The sequence below is a fragment of the Dasypus novemcinctus genome, chromosome 18 (genome assembly GCF_030445035.2).
Source record: "Dasypus novemcinctus isolate mDasNov1 chromosome 18, mDasNov1.1.hap2, whole genome shotgun sequence".
NCBI lineage: Eukaryota > Metazoa > Chordata > Mammalia > Cingulata > Dasypodidae > Dasypus > Dasypus novemcinctus.
In genome coordinates, this window is record NC_080690.1 from 35275493 (window position 1) to 35302962 (window position 27470).

A 27470-nucleotide genomic window follows, 5' to 3' on the forward strand; every position below is an offset into this window, starting at 1 on the left:
TCTAAAGAATATAGATGCAAAAATCCTCAATAAAATACTTGCAAATGGAATCCAATAGCACATTAAAAGAATTATACACCATGATCAAGTGGGGTTTATCCCAGGTATGCAAGGGTGGTTCAACACAAGAAAATCAATTAATGTAATATGCCACATTAACAGACTGAATGAGAAAGACCACATGATTAGCCACAGAAAAGGCATTTGACAAAATCCAGCATCTTTTCTTGATAAAAACTCTTTGAAAAATGGGAGTAAAAGGAAATTTCTCAACATGATAAAGGACATATTTGAAAAACCCACAGCTAACATCGTACTCAATGAGGAAAGAATGAAAGCATTCCCTCTAAGATCTGGAACAAGACAAAGATGCCCACTGTCACCACTGTTATTCAGCATTGTGCCAGATGTTCTAGCTAGAGCAGTTAGGCAAGAAACAGAAACAAAAAGCATCCAAATTGGAAAGGAAGAAGTAAAGATTTCACTATTTGCAGATGGCATGACCCTATATATAGAAAGTCTGGAAAAATCTACAACAAAGCCACTAGAGCTAATAAACAAATTCAACAAAGGGGTGGGATACAAGATCAACATGTAAAAAATCAGTCTATACACTAGTAATATGCAATCTGAGGAAGAAATCAAGAAAAAAACTTCATTTACAATAGCAACTAAAAGAACTGAATACCTAGGAATAAATTTATTCCTAGATGTGTAAAGGACTTATACAAAGAAACTATAAAATTTTACTAAAAGAAATCAAAGAAGATCCAAATAAATGGAAGTACATCCTATGTTCATGAATTAGAAGACTAAATATCATTAAAATATCTATTCTACCCACACTGATTTGAAGATTCAATGCAATCCTAATCAAAATCCTCACAGCCTTCTTTGCATAAATAGAAAATTTCAATTATCAAATTTATTTGGAAGGGTAAGGAGCTCCAAATAGCTAAAACATCCTGAAAAAGAAAAACAAAGTTGGTGGAATCATACTTCCTGACTTTAAAGCATATTACAAAGCTACAGTGGTCAAAACAGCATTGTACTGGCATAAAGATAGATATACTGACTAATGGAATTGAATTGAGAGGTCAGAAATAGACCCTCAAATTTAAGGTCATTTGATTTTTGACAAGGCTGTCAAGTACATTCAACTGTAACAGAATAGTCTTTTTAACCAAATGGTGCTGGGAAACTGGATATCCATTTCTAAAGGAATGAAAGAGGATTCCTATTTCACACCTTAACTCAAAATGGATTAAAAACCTAAATATAAGAATCAGGACCATAAAACTCCTAGAAGAAAATGCAGGGGAGCATCTTCAAGACCTTGTGGTAGGCAATAGTTTCTTAGTCTTTACACCCAAAGCACAAGCAATGAAAGAAAAAAATAGATAAATGAGACCTCCTCAAAATTGAAAATTTTGTACTTCAAAGGATTTTGTCAATAAAGTGAAAAGGCAGAATAAGAAATGGGAGAAACTATTTGGAAACCACATATCTGATAAGGGTTTAATATTCAGAAAATATAAATTCTACAACTCAACAAAAAGACAAACAACCCAATTAAAAAATGGTCAAAAGGCTTGAATACACGTTTTTCCAAAGAGGAAAAATAATGGCAAAGAGACCACATGAAAAGATTCTCACCATCACTAGCTATTAGGGAAATGCAAATCAACACCACAATAAGGTATCACTTCATATATACTAGAATGGCCACTATTTTAAAAGAAACAAACAAAAATCCCAGTAAACTACAAATGTTGGATAGGATGTGGAGAAATAGATACCCCCATTCACTGCTAGTGGGAATGTATAATGATGTTTCTGCTGAGAAAGATAGTTCCTCAGGAAGCTAAGTATAGAGTTGCCATATGATCTGGCAATCCTGCTTGCTACTAAGTATATAACAGAAGAACTGAAAGCAGGGATGCAAACAGACATTTGCACACCAATGTTCATAATGGCATTATTCACAATTCCGAAAAGATGGAAGCAACCCAGGTGTCCATCAACTGATGAACAGATAAACAAAATGTGATATATATATATATACACACACACACACACAATGGGATAGTATTCAGCTGTATGGAGAATGAAGTCCTGATGCATATGACAACATGAACGAATCTTGAGTGAAATAAGCCAGACATAAAAGGACAAATATTGTATGATCTCACATACAAGAACCAATTATAATAAGCAGACTATCATAGAGTTAGAATTTAGAATGTAGATTACTAGGAGATAGACTGAGGGTAGAGAATGGGGAGCTGAAGCTTAATTTGTACAGATTTTCTAATTAGGTTGATTGTAAATGTTTGGAAATGGATAGAGGTTACAGTAGCACATTATTGTGAGTATAAATAACAGCGCTGAATTGTGTGTGAATGTGGTTGAAAGGGCAAGTTTAGGTTCATGCATGTCATTCAAAGGAAAGCATGGGACTGTATAACACAGTGAACCCTGTGGTGGACAATGACAATGGTTAATAGTACAAATATAAGAATGTTCTTTCATGAACTATAACAAAAGTAGGCCACTATTACAAGGTATTAGTAATATGGGGGAAATACTCCTAATGCAAACCATGGGCTACAGTTAACAGTAATGTTTTAATATTCTTTCATCAATTGTAACAAAGGTATCACACTAATGCTAAATGTCAACAATAGGAGGGCATAAGGGATGTGGGGAATTTCTTTTTGGAGTTTAATAAAAATGTTCTAAAATGGATTGTGGTGATGAATGTGCAACTCTGTGATTATACTGAGAACCATTGACTGTACACTTTGAATGGATTGTATGATATGTGAATATATCTCAAAACTGCTTAATAAACAAATTTAGTACTTATAAATTTTTTAATTTTTAAAAATTTACTTTCTTTTTTTCTATTGTCTTTTTTAAAAAAGATAAAGAGATCACACAAAACATTACATTAAAAAACATGAGGTTCCCACATACCCCACTCCCCACCCTCCCCTGCTTCTCTTACATAACATCCCCTCATCAGTGAGGCACATTCATTGCACCTGGTTAACACACCCTGGAGCACCGCCACACCACATGGGCCATAGTTCACTCTCCCCCAGTTCATCCTGTGGGTTATGGCAGGATAAACAATGTCCTGCATCTGTCCCTGCAGTATCATTCAGGACAACTCCAAGTCCCGAAAATGCCCCATATCACACCTCTTCCTCCCTCTCCCAGCCCTCCAGCAAATCTCGTGACCACCATCTCCATATCAATGACACAATTTCTTCCATTCCTAAAGGTACAACAGGGCTATAGTAGAATAACAGCAAGTCCACCACTCCAAACCATATTATAAGACCCTTAGCAAACTTCCTAATAATGAACTAATATGAAGTATTGAGTTGCATATTTATAATATCTCCAAAATGAAAATCAAACTCACATGGTCAATATTAGAAGAATGCTTATACATATTATGTTATAGCTATCTAAAGGAATTTTAGGTACACTTTCAAAATGTGTAATATACATTTACAAATAATTTTAATGACATAGGAAAATGTTATACTGTAAGTAAAAAAGTAGGATATGAAATAATATATACATTGTTAGGTCAAGTATGTAAGAATACACAGAAAAAAGGGTGAAATAAAATATGTAAAAATTAATAATATTAATAGATGAGCTGGAGTGGTAGAAGTTTTCTAATGTGCATATAATCTTTTATAAGAATGATAAGAAAATGATAAGATAAACACTTTAGAAAAAAGTAAGCTGGGAAGTAAACTGGGAGTCAAAATGCAATGGAGACAATTTGTTAGACCACTTTATTACACAGACATTTGAGATAACTGTTTGAGTGAATGACTATCTAAAAACAAGTTAGTTAACAGTAATTTTATATTTTTGCAGCAATGGCACAAAAGATATCAATTTTAAGGAGGGTCTAAGAGGGTATGGCCTTTTCCCTTTTGGAGTAATGAAAACATTCTAAGATTGACTGAAGTGATGAGAGCATAATTTTGTGATGCAAATAAGAGCCAATGAGTGTACACTTTGAATGGATTATATAGAGCATGGGACTGTTTAACACAGGGAATCCAGAGGTGGAAGCAGGACTGTTGTTAACATAACAATATGAGAACTATAACAAATATATAATATTAATACAGGGTGGGTTAGGAAAAATCCATCAAATGTAAGATATGGGCTATAGTTAGTAGTAATATTTTGACGATGCTCTTTCACAGTTTGTAACAAATGTTTTACAACAATGCAAGGTATTGGTGGTGGAGTGATGAATGGGAGCACTGTATGATGTTAAGCATGTTAGTTTCATAAGTTCAGAACTTTTATTATACATTTATTGTTTATGTATGTTTATGTATATATGATATACTTCAATACAATTTTTTAAAAAATAAAATAAAGAGTTAAATTAAATGGGGTAGAAAGGGCAAAAGCTCTTCAGGTTATTACCTTATTTACCAAAGGTCATGATATACCTACTGGATATGTATCAAGAACTTAGCAAGGGCTTCAGTTCTATGAAGCCACAAAAGTAGCATTTATTTAATACTCTGGTGTAACAATTTAAAAATAAATAAAGTTATCTAAGTGCTTAGAAAAGAAAAAAAAACAAGATTGTAAATATGTCACTTTCCTAGAGAATGGTTTCTTCCTAGTATCTTTTATCCCCTATAATGCCTGCTATATTAAAAAAAATCCACAAGGACTCTTGTGGTAGAGAGTCCATCTATTCCAATATATTCAACGCCATGCTCTCTGAGTGTTAACAGCCCTGCATTTGTAAGACTCTGAAGGGGAGAGTTCCAGGGTCTGGAAATCACATAGTTTTTCTGCCACACCTCACACAGAGAGTAGACCACATGTCTTCTAAAAGGAAGGCAGTCTTCTTTAAAAATCCATTGTAGATATCACTAGCGGCTACCAGTCAGCCTTCCAAACCTCTAAAAGCAATGGCAGCAGAGGATTAAATATACCTAACACCAATGACTTAGTCTAGGAGCACTCAGGATGTCATTATCATTCACTACCATTACACTTTGATTGAAATTTTGACTGTTTATAGATCTTGGGATCTAGTATTTCTCATTTCAAAGAGTAAGTTATTTTTTCATATTATTTTATAAAGCCATAGTGCATTTAACTGTTCAATGAAATTTAATTTTTTATTTCAAATCTTAAGAGTAGAAAAGCCTCTTTGAAAGAACTCTTCAATGGGATGGTATGAAAACAGAGGCCTGCTTGGTAGTAATACTGGTGACTATGATTTTTGTTATTATCTAAACCCAACCCTGTCAAAAGCCAACTTTTTTCAGAATAACTATAGCTACTTTGAGTAAAATTTGAGTAAAATCATTTCTGACATTTCATAAAGCTTAAATGCAAACAATAATGATTAATCATAGTCACACATATGTAAACATATTCAAAGCACAATATTAAAAAGGTATATTATGTTTGAGACAAAATGGTAAAATTGGAATTTTTCAAAGACCAAGAATCATTTTACATGGCAAGTTTATTTATTCAGTAACATAATAAAAAATAGGAATATTACACTGACAGATGACTAGTGGAATTAAAGGGCAAAAGATATTATTTTAAAACAGGAAAACAACAGGATCACTTGCAATAGCTTTATAGAAAGCCTTTCATTTACAATGCCATATTTTCATGAATAGGATTAATATATGTTTTCTGTGATAAACAATAATGGTATCTGAATATTACATTCACTCAAGTGCATAAAACAGACATACACTGTCCTAACTATTTAAGCAATTATTTTCAGCTCTTTCAATGCTATTTAATAAATAGCATAAGACAGATAAAAAGCAGACAATCATATATACTTAAGTACACAAGTTTTTGATGTTCAGTTATCTAAATCAGGGGTTCTTAATCAGGGGTCCATGAGCTTGAACTGAAATTCAAAAAAACATTTTCTTGTGGGATGTGTTGGTGAGGGTATGATTTATTTATTAAATAATGCACAGTATAGTGTGGACTTAGAAAGGGGCCATGATTTCCCATCTGACTGGCAAAGGAGTCCGTGGAACAAAACAGGTTTAGAATCCCTGGACTAAATGCATATCTATCTGTTAAATTACAACACTAATTGCTTATTATGTAAAACTGCATGAAATAATGACTCTTGACCAAATATAAACTCTGATACCTCTTGTGAGACTTCAGTAAAGACTGTCTCCATTTCAAAAATGGATTTAAGGGGAGTGGCTGTAGCTCAGTTGAGCCCCTGCTTCCCAACTACAAGGTTTTGGGTTCAATCCCCAGTACCTCCTCAAAAAAGGAAAAGGATTAAAAAAAACTAGCCTGGGGTGAATCATCAATATAAGCCAAAACAAAGAGATTGATTTCAAGGACTGAGTTCAGAATATGAAGCAACTACTTTTCTACATAATATTAATAAATAGCTTCTTTGTTCAAAATCTTAAACATAAGTGATAAATAATATTAGCAGTATGCATCCATAAGAAACAAAATATATGGCACTTTAGTGATACTACTGCTTACCCTAAAGGAAAAAATGTCACTGTTAGATCCCTCCTTGGGGCTTAAATTGTGGTCTTATATCAATAAAGTAGGTTTTGGATTCCCTGCTTTTGGTGATTCTTTGGCATCTTTTATGCTTTCCATGTTGACATTAATGACAAGCTCTAAAGTCTGAGCTTTAGACAAAATGAACTCATATTTAGGTGGTAAAATATATTACTTTTAATATGTAAATTGGGCAAATCTGTTTTATTTATTGGGCAAGAACTACATTCTGAATCATCCAATTCAAATATAATTCAATTCTGTGGCAAACAATTAATTATTCTCATTAGGCAATCAATGTTACCTTCAATAAGGCAATTCCCACTTAGCCTTTGGCCATAGCTGCTGTATTTTAAACAAAGTTTTAGATCAGGCAGAAGGATATGATTTCCTTGGCAGATAGTTAAGGAAATCTGTGATACACATGCATGCTAAAGAGAACATGAGTTCTGAAGGAGTCTCTCATTAATGGAGCTCTCCCATCCAACGCACTCATATTCAGTACTCTAAGAAACTGAAATGCAAATGGAAGAAACAATCTGAAGTTAAAAGCACTAACTCTTTGATGCTCCTCTGACTATTCATTCTTTTTTTTTTTTTAAAGATTGATTTTATTTCTCTCCTCTTCCCCTCCCCGCCGCTGTCTTTTCTCTATGTTCATTCACTGTGTGTTCTTCTGTATCTGCTTGCACCCTTGGTGGCACCGGGAAACTGCATCTCTTGCTTGTTGTGTCATTTTGCTGCATCAGCTCTCTGTTTGTGGAGCACCACTCCTGGGCGGGCTGCGCTTTTTTTCACACAGGGCGGCTCTCCTCGCAGGGCAAACTCCTTGTGCGTCTGGCACCCCCATGCAGGGGCGCCCCTGCATGGCACAGCACTCCTTGCACGCGGCAGCTGTGCGCATGGGCCAGCTCACCACTCGGGTCAGGAGGCCCTGAGTATTGAACCCTGGACCCTCTCATATGGTAGGTGGATGCTCTATCAGTTGAGCCTTGTCTACTTCCCTGACTATTCATTCTTATTTCCAGATGGGAAGGGATTAGAAATGACAGAATATTACCTTTTTTTCTCTAGAGAAAAGTAGATTAAAAATTGTTTATACGTTTAAAGCTCTTTCCAGTTTGATTAATGCTTACCAGTCAATAATACTATTATAATCATTAGGATATGCAAATTAAACTGAAAAATCATAAAACATGATATTTTTCAGCACTAAATCAATCAATAAAGCACAAAATAACAAAAAAGGAATATGATTTGATACACACATGTGAATAAAAGCAATTTTAATATGAAAATCTATTATAAAAAGTTTTCCATCTTAACTTCATCATTACTCAACAAACATAGTTAAAATGTTATCAATAAATGCCTTTACAGTTTCAAGTGAAGCCACTGTGTTTTCCTCATTAGGAATATTTGCTTTCAGTCATCTTTTTTGTCTGAGGTGCTTTCTTCATGATTCTCAGGACTGACTTTATTACTTGCGACTGAGGGAGCTGCCTGGACTTCTTTTGGTAAGGAAAACACATGGCACGTCTGGAGGTCTAAATATGTTGTAAATATCTTGGCATATTCAGGATGCTTCAGGGCAAAACTTTTAAATTCCTCTAGAAGAGGAGAAAAAAAAATCCAATAAATTGGGGCAAATCTTCTTTTGGCATGATGCAGATTAACACATGACTTTAATAATACAATTATAGCAAAATTCTATTACTCAACTCTCAAACACTACTGGTGAGAATATAAATTGCCCAAGAACTTTGGAAAATAGTTTTTTCCATTACCTAGACATGTTGAAGATAGGCATACTCTATGACCTTTGATTCTACTTCTAGGCAGAATATAATCTAGAGACAAGTGTGTATTTAGCTCTAGGAGTCATATATAAGACTGTTCATAGCAACATTATTTATAACAGGTAAAAAAAGGAGACAATTCAGATATTTATCAACAGTAGAATGGATGTCTATATTGTAACACATTCATGGAACAAAATGCTATAAAACAATGAAAATGAACGAACAGCCTCTTTGTAACAATATGGATGAATCTTAAAGCCATAATGTTGAATGAAGGAAACCAGATATAGAAGAGCACATGCTGTAGTATTCCATTTATATATAGTTCAAAAGCTTGGGCAAAACTAAAATGGAGTACTTAAGGGTGCACAATTTTGTGTTAAAACTATAAAAAGTAAGGCAGACTTTCCTTTTCAAGTCAGGACAGTACTCTCCCTCTGTAAGGGAGAGAAAGGGGTTGCGGTTGGAAAGCTGCATGCAGTGGTTTTGGGGGCTCTAGCCCTGAGTGGTAGTGTCACAGGTGTTCATTATATAAAACTTCATTATGTTCTACATTTCCGTTTTATTCAGTTTTCTGAATTTTTGTCACTTTTCACAATAAAAACTGTTAAAAAAAATTCTATTACCCCAAAAGTTCCATTACTGGCTTTTAAAACTATTTAACCTTTAACTTGGTATTCAAAAATGCAGTTTTAAAAAGCTGAGCCTTGGCTTAGATCAATAATGGCTAGCAGAGTGTATAATACGTACTAATATCACAAGACCTCTGAGTAAAGGGCCTTTTTATTTCAAGTGTTTTAGAGTTAGGAACAGAGCTAGAACTATAGAAGACTTATTAAGGTAACCATCAGGGACTGAACCTCAAGCCTCCAATAACCTGGAGTTTCTGAAATATAGTATTGCCCTTAATTTTGAAATTTCTCTATTTTTTCCTGATTGGGTGAAGAAAACTTTATTGAATTCTTAGAGCAAAGAAAGCTTTGTCTTTGAATCAGCTTGCTATTTGATTCTACAATAAAAGGATTTAAACCCAATGTCCTTTTTCTAATCATTTTTAAAAAAATCCTCTGATATCTAGTTTACTTCATTCCTGCAGTACTTTAGGCTATTTAATAATTCCTAAAGATAAAAACAGGTTTTAGTGATGAGTAAGTTACCAGATTGAGCCCAAATCATTCTTTCCAATTTCCAACATCATTTTGAATTAACAGACTACTTTATATTTCCAAATCAGGTGAGTTATTAATAATCTCCTTAATATCCAAAATAAGGCTCCCCTGCATGCATCTATTTCCCTGCTAGAGACAGAGAAGAATTTCTACAGTAAGTCAGCATGTAAGTTGATCCACTGAAACCAAGTTTTAATTTCTAGGCTTGTGCTTTGTTCAAAATATCAAAATATAATATCTGTCCTCTGCTGGATGTCAGTGGCATTAAAGAGTAACAAATTTCTAAAACTTTCCTGTGAACTGGCTATAAGTGGAATTTGGGCATTAATTTAGCTAATGTAAAGATAAGACCAAAAGCAATTTTAATAATCACACACTATTTAAATGGCTACATTCACGAGACCTATTTTTTTTTTTTAATCCATACTTAAATATTTCAAATATTTCTCCCAACTTCAGCAAATGTGGATTTGTATAATAGTCATGAAAGGGAGATATTCTGCATAATCTGGAAAAAACTGAATTCCAAAAAACAAGACTGTTTATCTAAAAAATTATTATAATAGGTAAAATTATGGTTATCTACAAATCATTTGTAGTCTTAGCTTCCTTTGAAAAAGTTCTTCAAAATACGTATTTTTAAAATTTGGTAGTCTGAAGCAATAAAGTGTCTGACTTATGAAAGGAAAATGGTCAGAGAAACAATTAGTACTCATGGGGCTTATGACTCATGTTTTGTCTCCGTATATATTTCCTCACTTTATATTTTCTCATTTTTACAAAATGAACTCAATAGAGTAAGTGCCCTAGGCACCTAATTACCTAAAATGGAATTATAAAGGGCAACCAAAATGACAGTAATTAAAAACAGAGAGCAAAGGAAGTATGTGATCCAATTTCCCTCCCATGAAAGTTAACAAGCTGAAACTCTTTGAACACCATAAGAAAAACGTCATTCAAGATTAGTCTCCCTCCAGCCAGAGGAAAGAGACTTGGAAATGATAAGTCACCCTGCCATCTATGAACACATCAAAGCTAAAGCAGGGAAACAATCACTAAGATCTGTCCATTGAAGGGTGTTTCTCGATAAATGACTGCACGTGAATTTGATCTACAGTCCTTTAGCAAAATGGGACATGTTTTGACTAAAGCCACCAGGAGAAAGGTCAGTCACTGATGGATGGACCTGCCACTCTGCCACAAAGCTTTCTTCCATAATAGTGCCTACCTCACTGGAGTTGCTACCAGGATGACATGAAATAATGAACGTGAAAGCTTCTACGAGCCGGTAACAGAAAATAATTAATGCTTTAGCTACTATAACTATTGTTAACTCTGCCCTATCTGTCTACTGGGATTACCAGCCAACTTGGTTAACTTGCTCAGTTTGGCCTGGCCACACTGATAACAGAGAGGAAAAGCCCCTTAAAGAGGGCTGCAGCTATGAGGGAAATGAGAGGCAGGAAAGCGTAAAGGTCAGTGGTGCATGCTTTAAAGCCAGTCAGCCTTGGAATTTGAATCCTGCTCTACCATTCTCTAAATGGGTGGCCTTAAGTAATTGACTTAATTCTTTATATCTCAATGAAATGAGCACAATTAAGTGTACTAATTAACTAAGCTTGCTATAAGGATTAAATGAGTTGATATATATAAAATGTGTAGAAGTGTGCTTGGCATATGGTAACTTCTCAAAAATTAATTATTATTATTATATTACTACTCCCATTTTATGGTCATCATCATTATTACTATTACTTCTATTATTAATAAAATTAGTTTTGGGAAATTATCATTTTATGTAGATCAATCTACAGTATGGCTGCCTTCCTTGTAAACTGAATCAGGAGACCAAACAGCCTACTCACCATAGGAAACAGAATCCCCTTGGGCTATCTCCTTGAAGAGACCAGAGACATCAAGGTCAGGTACTCCAAGGGAAGCCTGCAGAATAGTAGAAAACTCTTCTTCTGTTATATAGCCATCCTCATCAACATCAAAGAGCTGAAGGAAAAAGAAAATGAAATATAGGAATTAGGTCCCTCAGAGCAACAGTGGTATGGCATAATCTTGGAATAATTCAAATATCTTTAATAATTCAAACATTTATTGTGACAGGGGCCAGGGATACATATATGAAGAAAGTATTGTCTCTGCTATCCACCCAGCACTTACAGTCTAATGGTGGAGTGGGACAGAATCAAAATAGGGGCTATAACAATAGTGAGTACAAGGGACATGGAAGTCCTGTGGAGAGCATGATGAATTCTCCCAAATGGGTCAGCAAAGGTTTTAAAGATGAGATGACATTTGAGTTGGTTCTCAGAATGTGGTATAGCAATTGATTGCCTGGGACTCCAAACAGGAGACTGAAGGAGAAGTAGAAATATGACCATGATGGTTATATGTTGCCACACCTAATCTACTAGTTGATGGGAAGGGATGTGGTATGATCATATGCCAGTAGAGGGAGTTCTCTTAAGCATAATGTGGAGGATGGATTATGGGCAGAAGAATGGGTTGTTGGTAAAATTAGAGGCAAGAAAACCACTTAAGTGTCTATGACAAAGAAGCAGGAAGGATAGGAAGGGACAGAATTTACAAGGAAACAAAGACAGGGCTTGCATATCACTTAGATGCTTATAATGATGGAAAAAAAGGAGCTGAAGATGACTGAAGTTTCTAGTTTGGGCAACTAGGTGGAAGTGGGTTACATTAAACAAGAGTAGGACAATAGTCGGAGGAACAGGTTCCAAGATTAGATCAAGAGTTGGACCTGAACAGGTGGAATTTGAGTTTGAGCTGCCAGGAGGAAGCAAGATATCTGGCATATCCGCTCAGAAGATTGATGAAACTTGAGATAATAATTCAGGTAAGAAATGAAACTGTGGATGTATTTGAGTTTATCTGCAGAGAATGTACAAAGTAAGACAAAGCCCTGGAAACAGCAAAAAACACACAGATAGGGAAGAGGAACTGACAATGAACTCTAAGAGTAGGCAGTCAGACAGAAAGGAGAACCAACATCTTGGAAGCTAAGGGAGGGCTTTCAGGAAAGATGAAGAGACTCTGACAGTGGTAGTGGCCAACTGAGTAAATACCATGGAAAGGCCAAGCAAGAAGCAAAAAAAAATGCTGGATTTGGTAATTAGGAAGTCTTGATGACTTTAGTGAACCCAATTTCAGGGAACTGGAATTGGAAATTGAATCAAGACAGAAATGGGAATTAAGGAATGAATAGAAGTGAAAGGTAGAAGAAACAAGTATGGACTCTTCTTTCAATGGCATAAAAATAAAGTAAAAAAGGGATGGAATAGAGGGAAGGAGATAAATTGGGTGGTAGCTGGATGTACAAGAGAAGGCTGTCTTTAGGAAGGAAGAGAATGAATATATTTATAAGTGGAGAAGAAAAAGGTAGTAGGGTGGGATAGGGTGAAAGTCAAGCAGCAAAACAGGGATAGCTAATGGATAATTACCCCATATTTAAATTTTTTTCCTAAGTATTAAGAGTAAATGATGAGAAACAGATGTGGCTCAAGCAGTTGGGCTCCTGTCTACCATATAGGAGGTCCAGAGTTCAATGCCCAGGGCCTCCTGGTAAGGGCAAGCTGGCCCAGGTGGAGTGCTGGTCTGCACAGGAATGCCAACCCACATGGGAGTGCCATCTGGCACAGGAATGCTACCCCACACAGAAGAGCTGGCTGACTTGGAGAGCTGGCACAGCAAGATGATGCAACAAGAGACACAGAGGACAGAAAATAAGAAGATAGAACAGGGAGCTGAGGTGGCACAAGACAGTAACTACTTCTCTCCCAACCTGGAAGGTCCCAGAATCAGTTCCTGGAGCCGCCTAATGAAAATACAACCGAAAACAGAACAACACACAACGAATGAACACAGACAGCAGACAACCTGGGGAAGGAAGGTGATGATAAATAAATAAATCTTTAAAAAAAAAGAGTAAATGATATAAGCACTTATACTTCGCAGGCACTGGCCAAAAGTGTTCAAATCACATTATATGCAATAACTCGTTTAGTTCTCATGATAATCATAAGACTAAGGGAGATGCCATTATTAGGTCTATCTTACAGAGGAGAAAGCTGAGGCACAAGAAAGTTAGTAACTTTCCTAATATTATACAATTAGTAAGTAGTAGAGTGGATAACAAAATCCAGGCAATAATATCCAGAGTTCCTGCTGTTAAGGTATCAATTTATGATCAGAAAAATAATAAAAATAGAGAAAACAGGCATTAGATGAAATGTGTTAATCATGAAAAGAACAAGCAAATACCAAACAGTGCTTTAATTTTCCATGAAGGTAGAAGGAAAAATAGAACTTTAAGAGTGTTTTGCTGTCCCTAGCTGAGAAAGTACAAGCTTCTTGTCCATTTTCCACCATTCAACCACTAATTGGGAGATAAGATAGTTGAAAGTGAAAAATATGTTAGCAATCCTTTTCACAACCTGTAGCCCCAAGGTTCTTTGGGGACCATGGACTTCCAGTTGTAATTGCCAGGATTCAGTGCCCTCCCACCTCCTCACTGGCTCTAAGCTTTCTTCAAAGGTACATTACAACTTCAAATTCCATCTCTAAAGAGTTTTCACTAATTCATCTTAACAGTCTAAATTCTTGCCACTTTTGGGCTGTGAGGACTCTCACTCTGTGTAAGTTTCCTTCACAGGTTTATACTGGAGACTTTTATTTCCCTAGATCAGTCCTTTGCCACAACTACCCCCAGATAATTCCCTCACTAACCAACCATCCTCAATTTCCCTCACTTTTCATCCTTCAGTCTCCCTGCTATAAAGTTCCCAGATCTAAGGCCTTATGATCTAGGCTCTGGTAGAAAGTTTAACAGACTAGTTTCCCATGAGGAAATAATATCTTCCCATTGCATAAACTACTGTGGGATGCCTAATCAAAGTATCCTGTCTTTCCCAGCTGGCACATGGTTCAAGATCACTTAGACCTTTCCTGGAAATTTAATTTTGAACAGAGTTGGGGTTTGCTCATTTCAACTACAGTGCTTAAGAGAAAGAGTAGAGCAGTCCCTATAGCTGGGTCCTCTAGAGCGGTTCTGAGGCTTTCCTTGAGCCTACTCCCCAGCCTTACATGCATTCCTCTTTTGGCACAGTCAGCCAGTTTTATTGCTTGCATCTGAAGAACTCTATTATTCTACCTCTAAATGTCACCGTGAAGATGAAAGGAGATAAAAACATTTCTGTGATTATAACTGTGAAATGCTACCCAAGTAAAAGGATGTGAAAGGATCTTATACGCAAAAGAATATTATTACATGAAAAATAAAAGTATGCCAAAATATTTTCATAATCATAAAGCATACCTGAAAACACTGGAAAATAACCAATGTAAAGCATGACCTTTGCCTTATTGGAAAAAAAAAGCCAATTATAGTTTTAGGTCCTTCTTTCCTCCCACCCCTTCCCCCCAAACCAAGGTCTAGGCCAGATAAAAATCTCACATCTTCTTTAAAAACAGTAATTACTGGGATTAAGGGCCAACTTTTCCATCGGGCCTTTCATTGGTAAACCCAAAGTGGCCATTTACTCAACCTAACTTATTATTACATATACAATCCTAAAACAGAAGCAGAAATATTTGGATCAGAATAAGTTAGCTATATGTGTAATTTTAGGTTTTATGATGAATAAGCCTGTAAAAGCCAAAGGTTTTAAAGTTGGAAAAAGTTCTGGAATTTGCCTTATGACCATCTGCTAAGCATCAACTTTTTAGGTTCTTTACAGGCTTAGCAATAACTCAGTTTAAACCAATCTGAAATAAAAAGTAAACTCAGGGACTCCTCTATCAGTGATAGAACACATGAAAAATTCCTGGGGCTATCCCTGGTGGCCTTGAAGGCATAAGAAAGTACTCAGAGAGAGAGTCTCTTTAGATAACAGAGGAAAGAAGGCTGGTCAGAGCCCCAGTGGGATATTCTTCTCAGAGAAAATCAGGAAGAGGTACATTCAGGGAACAAGAATAACAAAGGTCAGGGCAGGCCTGCTGGATGGAAGCAAATAGACAAAGCGCCTGGACAAGAAGAGAGCAATATAAAAAGGTTTCTTTAAGACAGATCAGGAGATCAAGTTTTTGTTCTACTTGAGAGGTGACCATACAAGCTTAGAACTCAAAGGCATCATTTAACTTAATACTAGATGAAGTACCTCCAGCCTCAGAAGAACTGAAAACACACTTTGGGAATGTATTCTTCCATTTCTCTTCATACATGTAAGTGATGAAGGGAGTCTGGATCTCAAAATTCAAACTTCCATTCAGCGCTGCTGGGGACTGGGACCACAGATTTTATTCATCTGCCTCTAACTTAGCTCCCTGTAATGCTGTGAAAATATACTACAGGAAAATGTGCCAGGTGGAGATTTGGGAAGTTTATAATGGTGTTCACCTGACACCATAACAAAATAAATTCTATTAGGAAAATACCACTTAAAGTATCTTTGACATACAGGGTGAGAAAATAAGGATGGAACAGGACTTTACGGATGACGAATTAGGATGACTAGTGACAGGTCATGTTTATTTATAAAACTCACTTTGGGGCTTCAAAGTGGGGAGGCTGAAAATAAATAATTTTTAAAGTTAATATGTTAAATCACCTGCTCTTCAATCTTGATGTTGTTAATGTTAAGTAGGCTGCTTCTAAAGACTTTTCTGCTTAAACTGATGCTTGTGTTTTCTTTATTTTTCAATAGCAATTGGCTTAATCTCATTACTCTCTTGTCCATGTCACAACAGATCTACAAGCTCATGTAATAGATTCAGTGATTCTCAAATTAATACACTTAGAGTCAACACCTGTTTGTGAGGCAGCCTGGGATGCTTTCAGTGGGGCTGACAGTACCTTAAACGCCACCTGGATGATCTCCTCTGTGTTGGCAGGGTTGCACAAGACAGCTAGGCCAATTACATACTCTCGGAAGTCGATACTGCCATCATGGTTCTGTGAAAGGAAAAGAGAGAAATTGATTAGGTGGGCCACTAGTTGAATTACCATTAACCAAAGCCTGCAGGGTAAAATTTAGATATGCCATGAAGCCCAACATCATTCTGCACTCAGGCTTTTGCAAAAAAGTACACAGTGAAGTGGAGCAGCAAGTAGTCTACCCATTCCTGATTCAGAGGAACATATTTTCTACTTAGGAATCATTATCAATATTTTATCACTGAGGTCCCAGTGTGGGTTCTTTTGTTCAGCCCTGATGGGAATCCTGTTTGAAGGCAGGATCTAGGACATTCATCCTAGATGGGAGTGAACCATTCATTCCACCTGCCATGAGGGCCAACACCACAATACCTTTACACACCAAAAGGTGTAGAATATAGAAGGGAAAGGAAAGGGGCAAATTGAGGCTATATTTGCAGCCATATTCTTTCTTTCTTCCAGACTTAATCTTCAGTAAACCAGAAGCAGCTGGAGCAAACTTGGGTAGCATCAATGGCCACTTGAGGATATCAGGCCTCAGAAGATCCTGCACTTTACGTAAATTGCTGCTTCTAAGCCACTGGAGATGAAACAAAACTAGTATGAAGTTACCTATATGCCACAAGAGGCATTTTGTGATGGTAATATGAAAGAGGGGACTAATCCAGGCTCACTGAACAGAGTTTTTCCTACACAGTAACTTCTTAACTGGACAAGAAACACTCAGAAGATGAAAATGAAGATGAAACAAAGGACTTAAGTAAAGGAGGGATGGAGGGAGAGAGAGGTAAAGCACAGAGGGAAGGAGGAATAAAGGGAAGAGAACAAAGAGAGAACTAAAAAGAAGGAAAGGAAGAGGAGAGGAGAGAGAGAAAAATGAGACGGAGAATGGAAGAGAAAGATGGAGAGGGGGAGGGAGAGAAGGAGGGAGAAAGAACTGTAAACAAACACTATGATTATAAATGCTAGGTGTTAGATCATTTTGGCAGGAAAATCTTCAAATGATAAATTCCTAGAAAAACCAGGAACTAATAGCAATAAAGCCCCAGTGCAGTAGTTGATGGATTAACGAATAATGTTCAGCATCATTAAGATTATAATCTTCAACTGTGCCTAAGTATCTACATTTCAGTCAAGAGCTCCTTTAAGGGCAAGGATTGTTTTCCTTCCCTGGCAGTAGCAGTGTATTTCCGTTCTCTAGGATTTAGGCAGGCACTAAAAACTAATAGGGTCCTTTCTCATCTCCCCTTACCTATAACGCTGGGTTCATTCTAAAACACTAAAGCAAGCATTCTTCATTAGAGATCATTGATCAGCTGGTGGGGGGGAGGGGGAGGGTATGGCGTGAAGTCCCTGCAATGGTATGCAATTATGCATGTAAATTTTTTTTAGGGAAAAATTAGTGACCTTTTATCAGTTTCTCAATGCAAACAAGATATAAAAGGTCAAGACTCACTTTCACCATAGTACTTTATCTTACTGTAAGGTGCAAAGTAAAAGGAATAATAAGTTAATTTCATTTTCCCAAAGAAGATAGAAACAGAGAGATTTCAAGATTTCTCTAAAGTAACAGGGTTTATTCCTGAGACAAAACTCATGTCATTTGGCTTCCATTTTTGTCTAGATATCAGCCTATAAGAGGGCTTTTTTTCCCCCTTTTCTTTAATTAACTTTATTGAAATATAATTTATACTCAGTAAAATATATCAATTTTAAGTGTATATGACGTGTTTTGACAAACATATACACCTGTGTAACTACCACCACACTCAATATCTACACTTTCATCACTCATGAAAGTTTCAGAAAAGGCAGAATTTTAAAGAACATAATTTCCTTCTTGTGCTGCCACCATTTAATTTTCTCATGTACTAGTGATGGCTGGTTTTAATTAGCCTTATCGGTTGAGTAGCTTGGGGAAATAATGTTCAAAATAAGTAAATTTCTTCTGCCTCCACCAAACAGTGTAAGAGTCTTAAAGAGATGTTCTAGAGAATAGTGTAATTACTTATGGACACTGAAGTATAGTCATAGGTTGTCTGAATGGTTAGAATTTTTATCACCGATTTCCTAGTAAAACTAGCCTGTAATAGCATCTAACAACAGCAAACTTTCAAAAATATTCAAAATTTGTATGTCATCTTAAAGGTCATGTTTGAAATATTTTTGAGTAGTAGTGTATCAGTTTATAAAAAATGATTTGTACAGCAAACTCAGAAATCCCTATCATTAGTATTGTAAAACATAGTAGGGCCTTAAAAAATATTTGTGGAAGTACCTGTAGGGCACTATATTTAATATGTCTAGGGATCTTGAAGCACCTTCAGAAGTGCTTTTTAATATATTAATTAAAATAAGTTAATTCCTAGAAAATCAGTGGAAAGGCAATGGCTACATTGTCCTTTCCACAACCATCATGTGGAGAGGTTAAATTATATATCTAGGACCTTAAAAGACACCTGGCAACCTTCCCTTTTCCTGGCTACTCTCCAACATCCATGCCTAATACATAAGTGGCTTTAGGATAAAATAGGGAGGCTGATATTAACGTTTGGTTGCTAGTAGCAGCCTCATTACTTGCATAACCACACTTAGTCTAAGCAGCACACCAGACCAAGCTTAAATTACAAGTTGCTTCAGGAAAGTGGATATGATCTCTACAGTTGGCTTAGTTCAGAATCATATGCATGTGGTGTTTCATAAATATTAGAACGACGGTGATAGTGGTGAACACAGAGGCCAAATGCCAACTTCTCCAAATTTCACTGGGGATTTCTAACAGGCAGCTGAGGGCTGTTAACAGGTCAGTTACATCATTTACAACTTACTTCTAAGTGAGTCAAAGAGGAAAAATTTACCTTCGAACTCAAAGGTAGCCTGGGAGAAAGGGGATACATTAAGATCCAGAGAAGCAAGAGGACTTAAAACTAATTAAATAGTAGGTAGGTGTTCTCAGCACTTGTGAATGCAACCTCTCTACCCCTGAGCCCACTTGCACTGGGATTCTGGATTTTGTGTGCTCCATTGTAAAAGCCTGAATCAAAATCATAAAGCCAAATCAAGACCTACACAAGAGAAGTATGACTACAACTTTTGGATGGCAGTTTCTCAGTATTTCTAAATTCCTTCTCCAGGACACTGTCAACACTGACTCTCCTAGCCTGGTTTCAGTTTCAGCTGAAACATTTGAAAGAAATACTGCATGCCAGCCTTACTTTAAAACACTGAATCTCAACCTTGGCTGCTCATTAAAATCGTCTAGTAGGGCTTAAAATATTCATCAGCCGGCTCCACTCTAAAGATCCTTGTTTAACTCATTCATGGTGGGACTCAGGCATCAGTATTCTTTTTCCCCCCCCCCCTTTTTGTCTTTTATTTTTTTAATATTACATTAAAAAATGTGAGGTCCCCATATACCCTCCCACCCCCCTCACCCCACTCCTTCCCTCATAACAACAATCTCCTCATCATCATGAGACATTCACTGCACTTGGTGAATACATCTCTGAGCACCACTGCACCTCATGGTCAATGGTCCACATTCTCACATTCCACCCAGTGAGCCATGGGAGGACATATAACGTCCCTGCAGCACCACCCAGGACAACTCCAAGTACTGAAAATGCCCCCACATCTCATCTCTTTCTCCCACTCCCTACCCCCAGCACCCACCATGGCCACTTTCTCCACACCAATGCCACATTTTCTTCGATTACTAATCACAATAGTTCATGAATAGAATATCAGTAAGTCCACTCTAATCCATATTCTATTCCTCCATCTTGTGGACCTTGGAATGGTTAAAGAGCTCTCCAAGTGAGTCTAAATTACAGCCAGGGCTAAGAACTACTGGCAATAGTCAATAATATTTGTTTCCTATATTGCTTTTTATTCTATTTAACTGACTACTATTTATTTAAGGTTTTGTTTTATCTTTATTTACTTTTTTCCTCCCTGCAGTTGTCAAAGAGAAACAAAAGAATTCTCCTGTTCCAAGGCAGAGCAAGCCATGACAAGAGCTGGCTTACATCAGTTGAGCATGCCTGATTTTATATGAAGTACATGTAAGAAAGATCATTTTGATTCACTAAGGCAGCGGAGACATTTTGAACTACAGGTACACACTTTTAGCCCACAATGCCCTTGACCCTCTATACAAATATATCAAAACAAAACAAAATTGCCATGTGCTTTTTTACTGGACACCAATGGATATGAAGAATAACAGGACTAAAGAATCTGGAATTTTAGATAGTTGCTCTGTCATAATAAAATGCTAAGCTTATATGAGATCACTTAATTTCACATTTCTGAAGCTGTTTCTATATACTTAAATAGGGAGATTTCCTGAAAAGCACTTTTCATTTTTTACTAATGGAAAGACCACATGTAAAATTAAGAGAAAAACAGATTTCGAATTTCTCTTCTCACCTTTAAAAGGGAAAAATATAACTCCTGAGTGCTTTCTTGATTTATTCCAGGATTTTTTCAAAAATTCATTTTAGACCAACAGCAGAGTTCCTAGTCATTGGAATTCATTCACCAAACAATCAACAACCTTTTAAAATCTCCATTAGCATTCCCCTCCATCATATATGAATTGAGTATCTCAGAAAGCTAGTATACAAATTACTCAAATATTTTGCATGAAAAATCTGTTTTAATTAAGCAGTAAAGAAGAGCACAAGATGAGCAATCTGCAGAGTTGTGCAGGAGTTGGCCTGAAAAGGACAGCTGTTGGACAGTATCAGAGAACCTGTGGAGAGCATGGCTAGAATCTCAGAGTCCTGTCCTCAGGGTAGGATCTTGACTTCTCAGTATTCACTTTCAGGAATACATGGTCAGCTGCAGCCATTCTTGAATAGATACTTGAATCAGGCCATCTGAATCTTTATCCAGAGACTTGAAGGCACGAAACATGGCATCCAGGCGAACCAGGCAGTTGATGAAGTCATTAAAATCCATACTTCCATCCTCATTGGTGTATCGGCGGACAATCATTTGGTAAAGTTGTTCACTTAGCTGGAAGCCTGCTGCCTGCAGAGCCCCCCGCAGCTGAGAACTTCCCAGAGACCCGGAATGGTCCCTGTCATATTGCTTATAAACACACTGCCATTTCTTGATGTTGTTCCACAGATACTTAAATTCTTCAAAGCCCAGCTTCCCAGTTGTATCACTGTCCATGACAGACACAATGCTCCGGCAGGTGTCAAGACTAAAGCCATCAGTCTTCAGGTCCTTGTGCTTAGAAAGGACTTTGTTCAGAATATTCATCAGGTCAGTGGCACCCACCTCCATGTCCGGTCCAGCCAGCTGTGTAAATTGTTGCCGAAACCGTCTAACTTCCTCACTTTCATTGGCTTCCACATTTGTGAAATGCTGCTGAGTAGGAGGCGGTTCTGGAGTATACTGAGCTGCTGTAGCTTCACTGATAAGATTCACAATTTCTCCAACTATCCCTCCGATCTTTCCTCCTCCTCTCTGTCGGCCACCTCCCAGAAGGCCTCCAAGAGCCTCTCCAAGACCTCGATCTGCCCCTTCCAATAAAGCCTTTGCAAGAAACATGCCTTCAGTTTAACAAGCAAGTGTAAAAGCTGCTGAAATCTTGGAGATGGTATGAAAAGAACTGAAATGGAGTCTAAATAGCTTACATGTGGAAGAACTGGCTTTTCTGCTTACACTGCACCACACCTGAAATGTGATGTCTCAACTCAGACTTGAGTTGCCTGAATTCCATTAGGTCCTAGCACCTGCCAATTTTTTAGAGGGCTTCAATGAAATTGTTTTCACTCTTCTAGATAATAATCATAAATTATACTATGTATGACACATTAGAATAAATAATATTAAAAGAAAAAATATAAAACTGTGCATTTCTATATTTCTTTGCTTTCTTAGTTTCTCTCTGAAGTACCATAAAGATGACAGGCATTTTCCTAACAGAAGGAAACTGACTCATGGATTACTTTTCTAGGAATATTTATTGTTAGGGTAGAATTGAAGAATTCTTGGGAATTGAAAGGATATTTACTTCATCTTCTTCCTTCAGCAGAAATTTTCAAAATTTAACATGCCTAAGAAAAACTTGAAAGGGGATTCTTATTAAAACACAGGGTCCACAGGTCCCATCTCCAGAGACTCTGATTTAGTAGCTCTGCTGTGGGGTCCATGGAAACTTTATGAAGTGTAACATTCATATAAATTAATATACAAATCTCAATGTACATCTCAAAGAATTTCACAAACTCTACACACCCATGTTATAGAACCCAGATCAAGAAACAGAACACCACTAGCACCCTAGAAGCCTTCTAGAACCTCTTTCCAATTACTCTTCTCTATTGCCCTTATCATCTAACATCATAAATTAGTTTTTGCACCTTAAAAAAATGGAACCATATAGTATATACTCTTTTTCTGTCTGTTTTTTCCCCCCCAGCATTACATTTGTGAGACTTGCTTATTTATTTTTAACAGGCATCTTCAGAAATGGCTCTGTGACATGTGGTTTCAGACAATACTTTAAGAAAAACTACCCTTCATATTAGGTAGAGTCAAAGTTATATCTTTCAGAGGTCTTTGGAAGTTCAATTGATGAACTAAGAGAAAGGAGAACAGGACTTAATAATTAAATTATTACTTAACTTAGCATGTTTGGTCTCAATTGCTAATCAAAAAATGATTATAAAATATCTCCCCTGCCTATTTCACAATGATTTAATCAGGTTTATTATGTATCAGATCATGGGCTCAGTGATAGAACACAAAGGTGAATAAAATAAGATTGCTATGCTCAAGAATCATGCAGACCCACAGAAAATTGGTTGCAATTATAATTTGAAGTACTATGTTCACATTTTTACTAATAACACTAATCCAGTACTTGTGTATATAATATGTTTTGGAGTTTGTGTTTCATAGAATTCCTATGAAAGATGCAAAAATATTCCAGAGAAGGAAAAAAACAATCAGATAAGCTAAGCTACTTACGCAAGGTCAAACAACTAATACATTGTACTGTATTATCAAACTACTCTGGGTATTCAAAAGTGGGAGCAATGGATTCTGCTAAGGCAAAGGAAGATTTACTTATAGAAAGATTCTGGGAAAGAGAAGCTTCCCTAAAGAAGAAATAATGTGTAGGTCTGACTACAGGCTGAGTCAGAGTTCTCCAAATAGACAAGGGATACAGAGAGACAGTATATTAAATTCAGAGAGGAGCGATATGCAAGTCCATTGCTGGGAGTGATGGGAGATAAAGGCAAAATAGGATGGCACTGGATTGAAAAGAGCTTTGAACTGCCATGCAACAGGCTATCCCATAGGTAATGTTCGGAACCACTAAAGCCTCAAATGTGAAGTGAAAAGATTAGATGTGAAATTACTTTGTAAAGTATAGAATTCTAGAATAGAAGAAGGCTTATGCTAGCAATTAGAATAGTAGCTAGAGGTCACTGCTCTGTTTAGGACATTAGAGCCAAGTTTTTTCTCCATCTGTCATACCTAAGTGGTTTGTGTAAAATTCTCCAATGACTAGTTTTAATACTCATGAGCACACTGAACTGGACCCTTTGGACACAAAAGGCCAAATGTCTTCCTTAATCACACAAAACAAAGCACCACAAAGGACTATCTTCCTTTTAGAGGATCACAAGGGCCATCTGGCCTCAGATTTAAATCCACTCACATAAGCTTTTCTCAGAGAAAATTACATGGGCTTTGTTTTTATAATATTGCAAATTAATTTGATAGCATCCCTTGTCATATAAAATGTGCCTCCTATGCCTACAGAAGTGTTTTTTGCTGAGGTTTAAATCCAATTCCTCTCATTCTTTCAGCTAAGAGTTTCTCATGAGCCACACAAAATAAGACTGTTATTAGATTAATGAGACTTTTCTTCTTTGGATCACTTAATCCCCGAAGGCTATTTATTAGAACATTAACAGCAACTTTAGCTACTGTTTGGGGGAACTCTACTGTCCAGATATGGGAGAAAAGGGCAGGGAAGAGGCAATATCTTATGGAAAATTTAACCCCAATTCGAGAGGAAGAGTTGTTGAACTCAAAAAATGCAACAGTGATACATGAAAGTTATTAGCAGCATTATTCATAATAACCCAAAACTGGAAATGACCTAAATTCCCACCAACTGGTAAATAGACAAAATGGTATATCCATAAAGGGAATGCTATTCAGAAAATAAAAAGGAATGAACTACTGATACATGTTATGGCGTGTATAAGCCTCAAAAATATTATGCTAAGTGAGAGAAGCTAGACACAAGAGACTATATATTATTTGATTTGAGCTTTATGATGAAATTTTTAAAAAGGTAAATCTATAGAGATGGAAAATAAATTAGTGGTCATCTAGGATTGGGCAGAGATGGAGGATGGGGATTAACAGTTAATGACACAAGGGATCATATTAGGGTGATAGAAATGTTCTAAAACTCATTTTTTTCATATGTAAATTTTTCTTTTAAAAACATATCAAGCATTCACAATATTCTGTTAAAATGTCTTCTAGCAACCTTAGAACATGTGGTACGTTTACAAAATTACATCCCAAACATTTGTGGAAGAATTAATTCAATATTCTAAGTGCTATAATACATTTTAGTTATTCAAACAGTCCCAGAATAGGACCTTCAACTATACTCTATTAACAATTAAAGCAATGGTTTCAAAAGAATGCTCTCGCAGTAGATGGAAGGTCTATCCATCAACATGGTTGTTTCCAAGGTAATTAACTCACACACACTCCTTTCATAGTGAGCAGCATTGAAACAGATTCTATCATTGACTACTAAGTTTCAAAGGAGGTTTAATATCGCTTGGCTATCTTGAAACAAAGAGTTCTTTAGTCTAAAGCTCACTTATGGTGATGGCTGTACAACAGTAAATTTACTAACAAATCACTAACTTGTAAACTTGAAATAGGTGGATAATATGATATATAAATTATGCATCAATAAGGTTACTTTAAAAAGAGTCAATAGTGAAAGTTTGTAGAAGAAAGAACACTGAACTAGGAGCTCTAGCATCAGTCATGCAATTAACTAGCTGTGTGGCCTTGGGCAAGTAATTTCCTCCTGCAAAATGAGGAGGAAGGATAATTTGACACCAAAGTTCCTTTTTAGTTCTGACAGAGATTGAGTCATGCCCCTTCCCCAAAAAAGACATGTTCAAGTCCTAATACATGTTCCTGTGGGTGTGAACCCATTTGTAAATAGGACCTTTAAAGATGTTATTAGTTAAGGTAAGGACTCATTTGTGATAAGCTATTCAAACATCATATGCTGATGAAGCCAAACTGAGTGAGAGTGGGCCTTGATCCATATGGCTGAAGTCCTTATGAGGACAGAAATCTAGGCAGAGGTACAGACAACTGAACAAAAGTCGAAGCCAGGAGAAGCCACGTGACACAGGCAGAGGTGCAAGCCAAGGAACTAGAAGGGTGTGGCAAGGCAGCACCAGAACACTACGCACTTCCAGAGAAAGCATGGCCTCCAAAACCATGAGAAAATAAATTCCCATTTTTTAAGCCAACTCATTGTGTTGTATATGTCATAGCAGCCCTGGCACACTAAGGCAGTTCTAAAATTTTGAATCCAGATTTTAATGCGCCATGTAACAGTGAGAGTAGCAGCATTCTTAGTTTCCTTCTGGTGCCCAAGCCTTTTTAAACTATGTATTAATTTAATTTAATCCTTTTTTATCTCGTTTTGGTTCTATGACCTTTAAAGACATGCTTGCTTACCCTTATCCCCACTCTGACATACTGTCTTGTTTTCAAAGGTATTCCTGATTGCACTCTATTATGTATGTTGCTCCCCCAGCCCATAGGCAGCATTTCAAGGTGAGAGGACTGACACTGTTCTAGGATAACATAGAAGGACTCACAACTCCCACTCTGCACTGAGGTGTTCTGTCAATTGGGCTTGTGCCTAGCTGCAGCATGATCTGGACCAGACTTTCCTAAGTTATGGATGTCAGGTTGGAAGAAAATCAAAAGCCTTTCTAAAGCCCATATAGATAATATCTATTTCTTTTTTCTGTCACTGGCACTGTCATTCTATCATAGGAGGAAATTGAATTGTTCTGGCACCATTTGCTGGTTACAAAGCCCTGTTCTTTGCTTCCTTATGCTATTGGAGGCAGCCAGTAATCCCTCACTTGTTCTAGTAAAAAAGTTAAGTTTTAACTGTTGAAGTCTCTGTTTCCCCTACATACCTCCCGAATACACTTGCATTGAGTAGCCAAAATAAACCATATGCTTTTCATGTTTAAACAGATACTTCTAGTGTAACAATACTTGGTAAGAGAAAATACCATGATGGACTAAATGGAGTAGATAAGTCAACCTGAGAACTAAGAGGGAAATGGTCAGATATATAGGACCATGGAAGTTTCAGAAGAACTTGGAAAACTGAACAGAAAAGGTCATCTGAACCACCCAAAAAGTCATGGCCTTTCCCTGCCAATTATATCATCTAAGTTGTTGAGTAGATTTCATATAACTAATGCTGATTAACTGGGATTGGAATCAAAATGATTTATTTTCACATGAGCTATGAAATATTACCTGTCAGACATGAACTAGAAACTTGAAGGATAGAAGACTTCAGTGTTTATTTCCAATCACTTAAGCCACTCAAAAGCCCTGTGCCAACTCTCTGCATGAACAGAAAACCTGCATACTACAGCACTCTATCTTCTCTTAACAGGAAGGGCAAGCAAGGGTGTTTGTTATTATTGGCACTCAAGATTTAACACTTGAATGAATACCAAGAACAGAGCTGACAGGAAGAACTTGGGATAAAGAAACACATTCATTCCACCTAACGTGAAACAGTAATAAAATTCCACAGAAGTTTACAATAGCCAAAACACTGTATCACCAAAGTGCTAAAGTACACACAAACTTTTCCAGTCTAATATTTAAACAAAGGACTTA

The 27470-nt window shown here is 36.7% G+C and overlaps 2 protein-coding genes across 2 annotated transcripts in view; both read right to left on the bottom strand.

The window, feature by feature from the left end:
- Positions 1-5518: 5518 nt before the first annotated feature.
- The window catches only part of LPCAT2 (lysophosphatidylcholine acyltransferase 2), an 80408-nt gene continuing 58456 nt past the window's right edge, over positions 5519-27470 (bottom strand). The window contains exons 12-14 of the mRNA XM_004455053.5: positions 16431-16529; positions 11413-11548; positions 5519-8186 (exon numbers count right to left, since the gene is read on the bottom strand). Of these exons, the coding sequence (XP_004455110.1) occupies positions 8002-8186; positions 11413-11548; positions 16431-16529 (420 nt within the window). The 3' untranslated portion in view covers positions 5519-8001. The remainder of the gene's footprint in view (positions 8187-11412; positions 11549-16430; positions 16530-27470) is intronic.
- On the bottom strand, positions 21152-22194 carry CAPNS2 (calpain small subunit 2). The gene has a single exon (XM_071209159.1). The coding sequence runs from the start codon at positions 22074-22076 to the stop codon at positions 21339-21341; it is 738 nt and encodes a 245-aa protein (XP_071065260.1). The 5' UTR covers positions 22077-22194; the 3' UTR covers positions 21152-21338.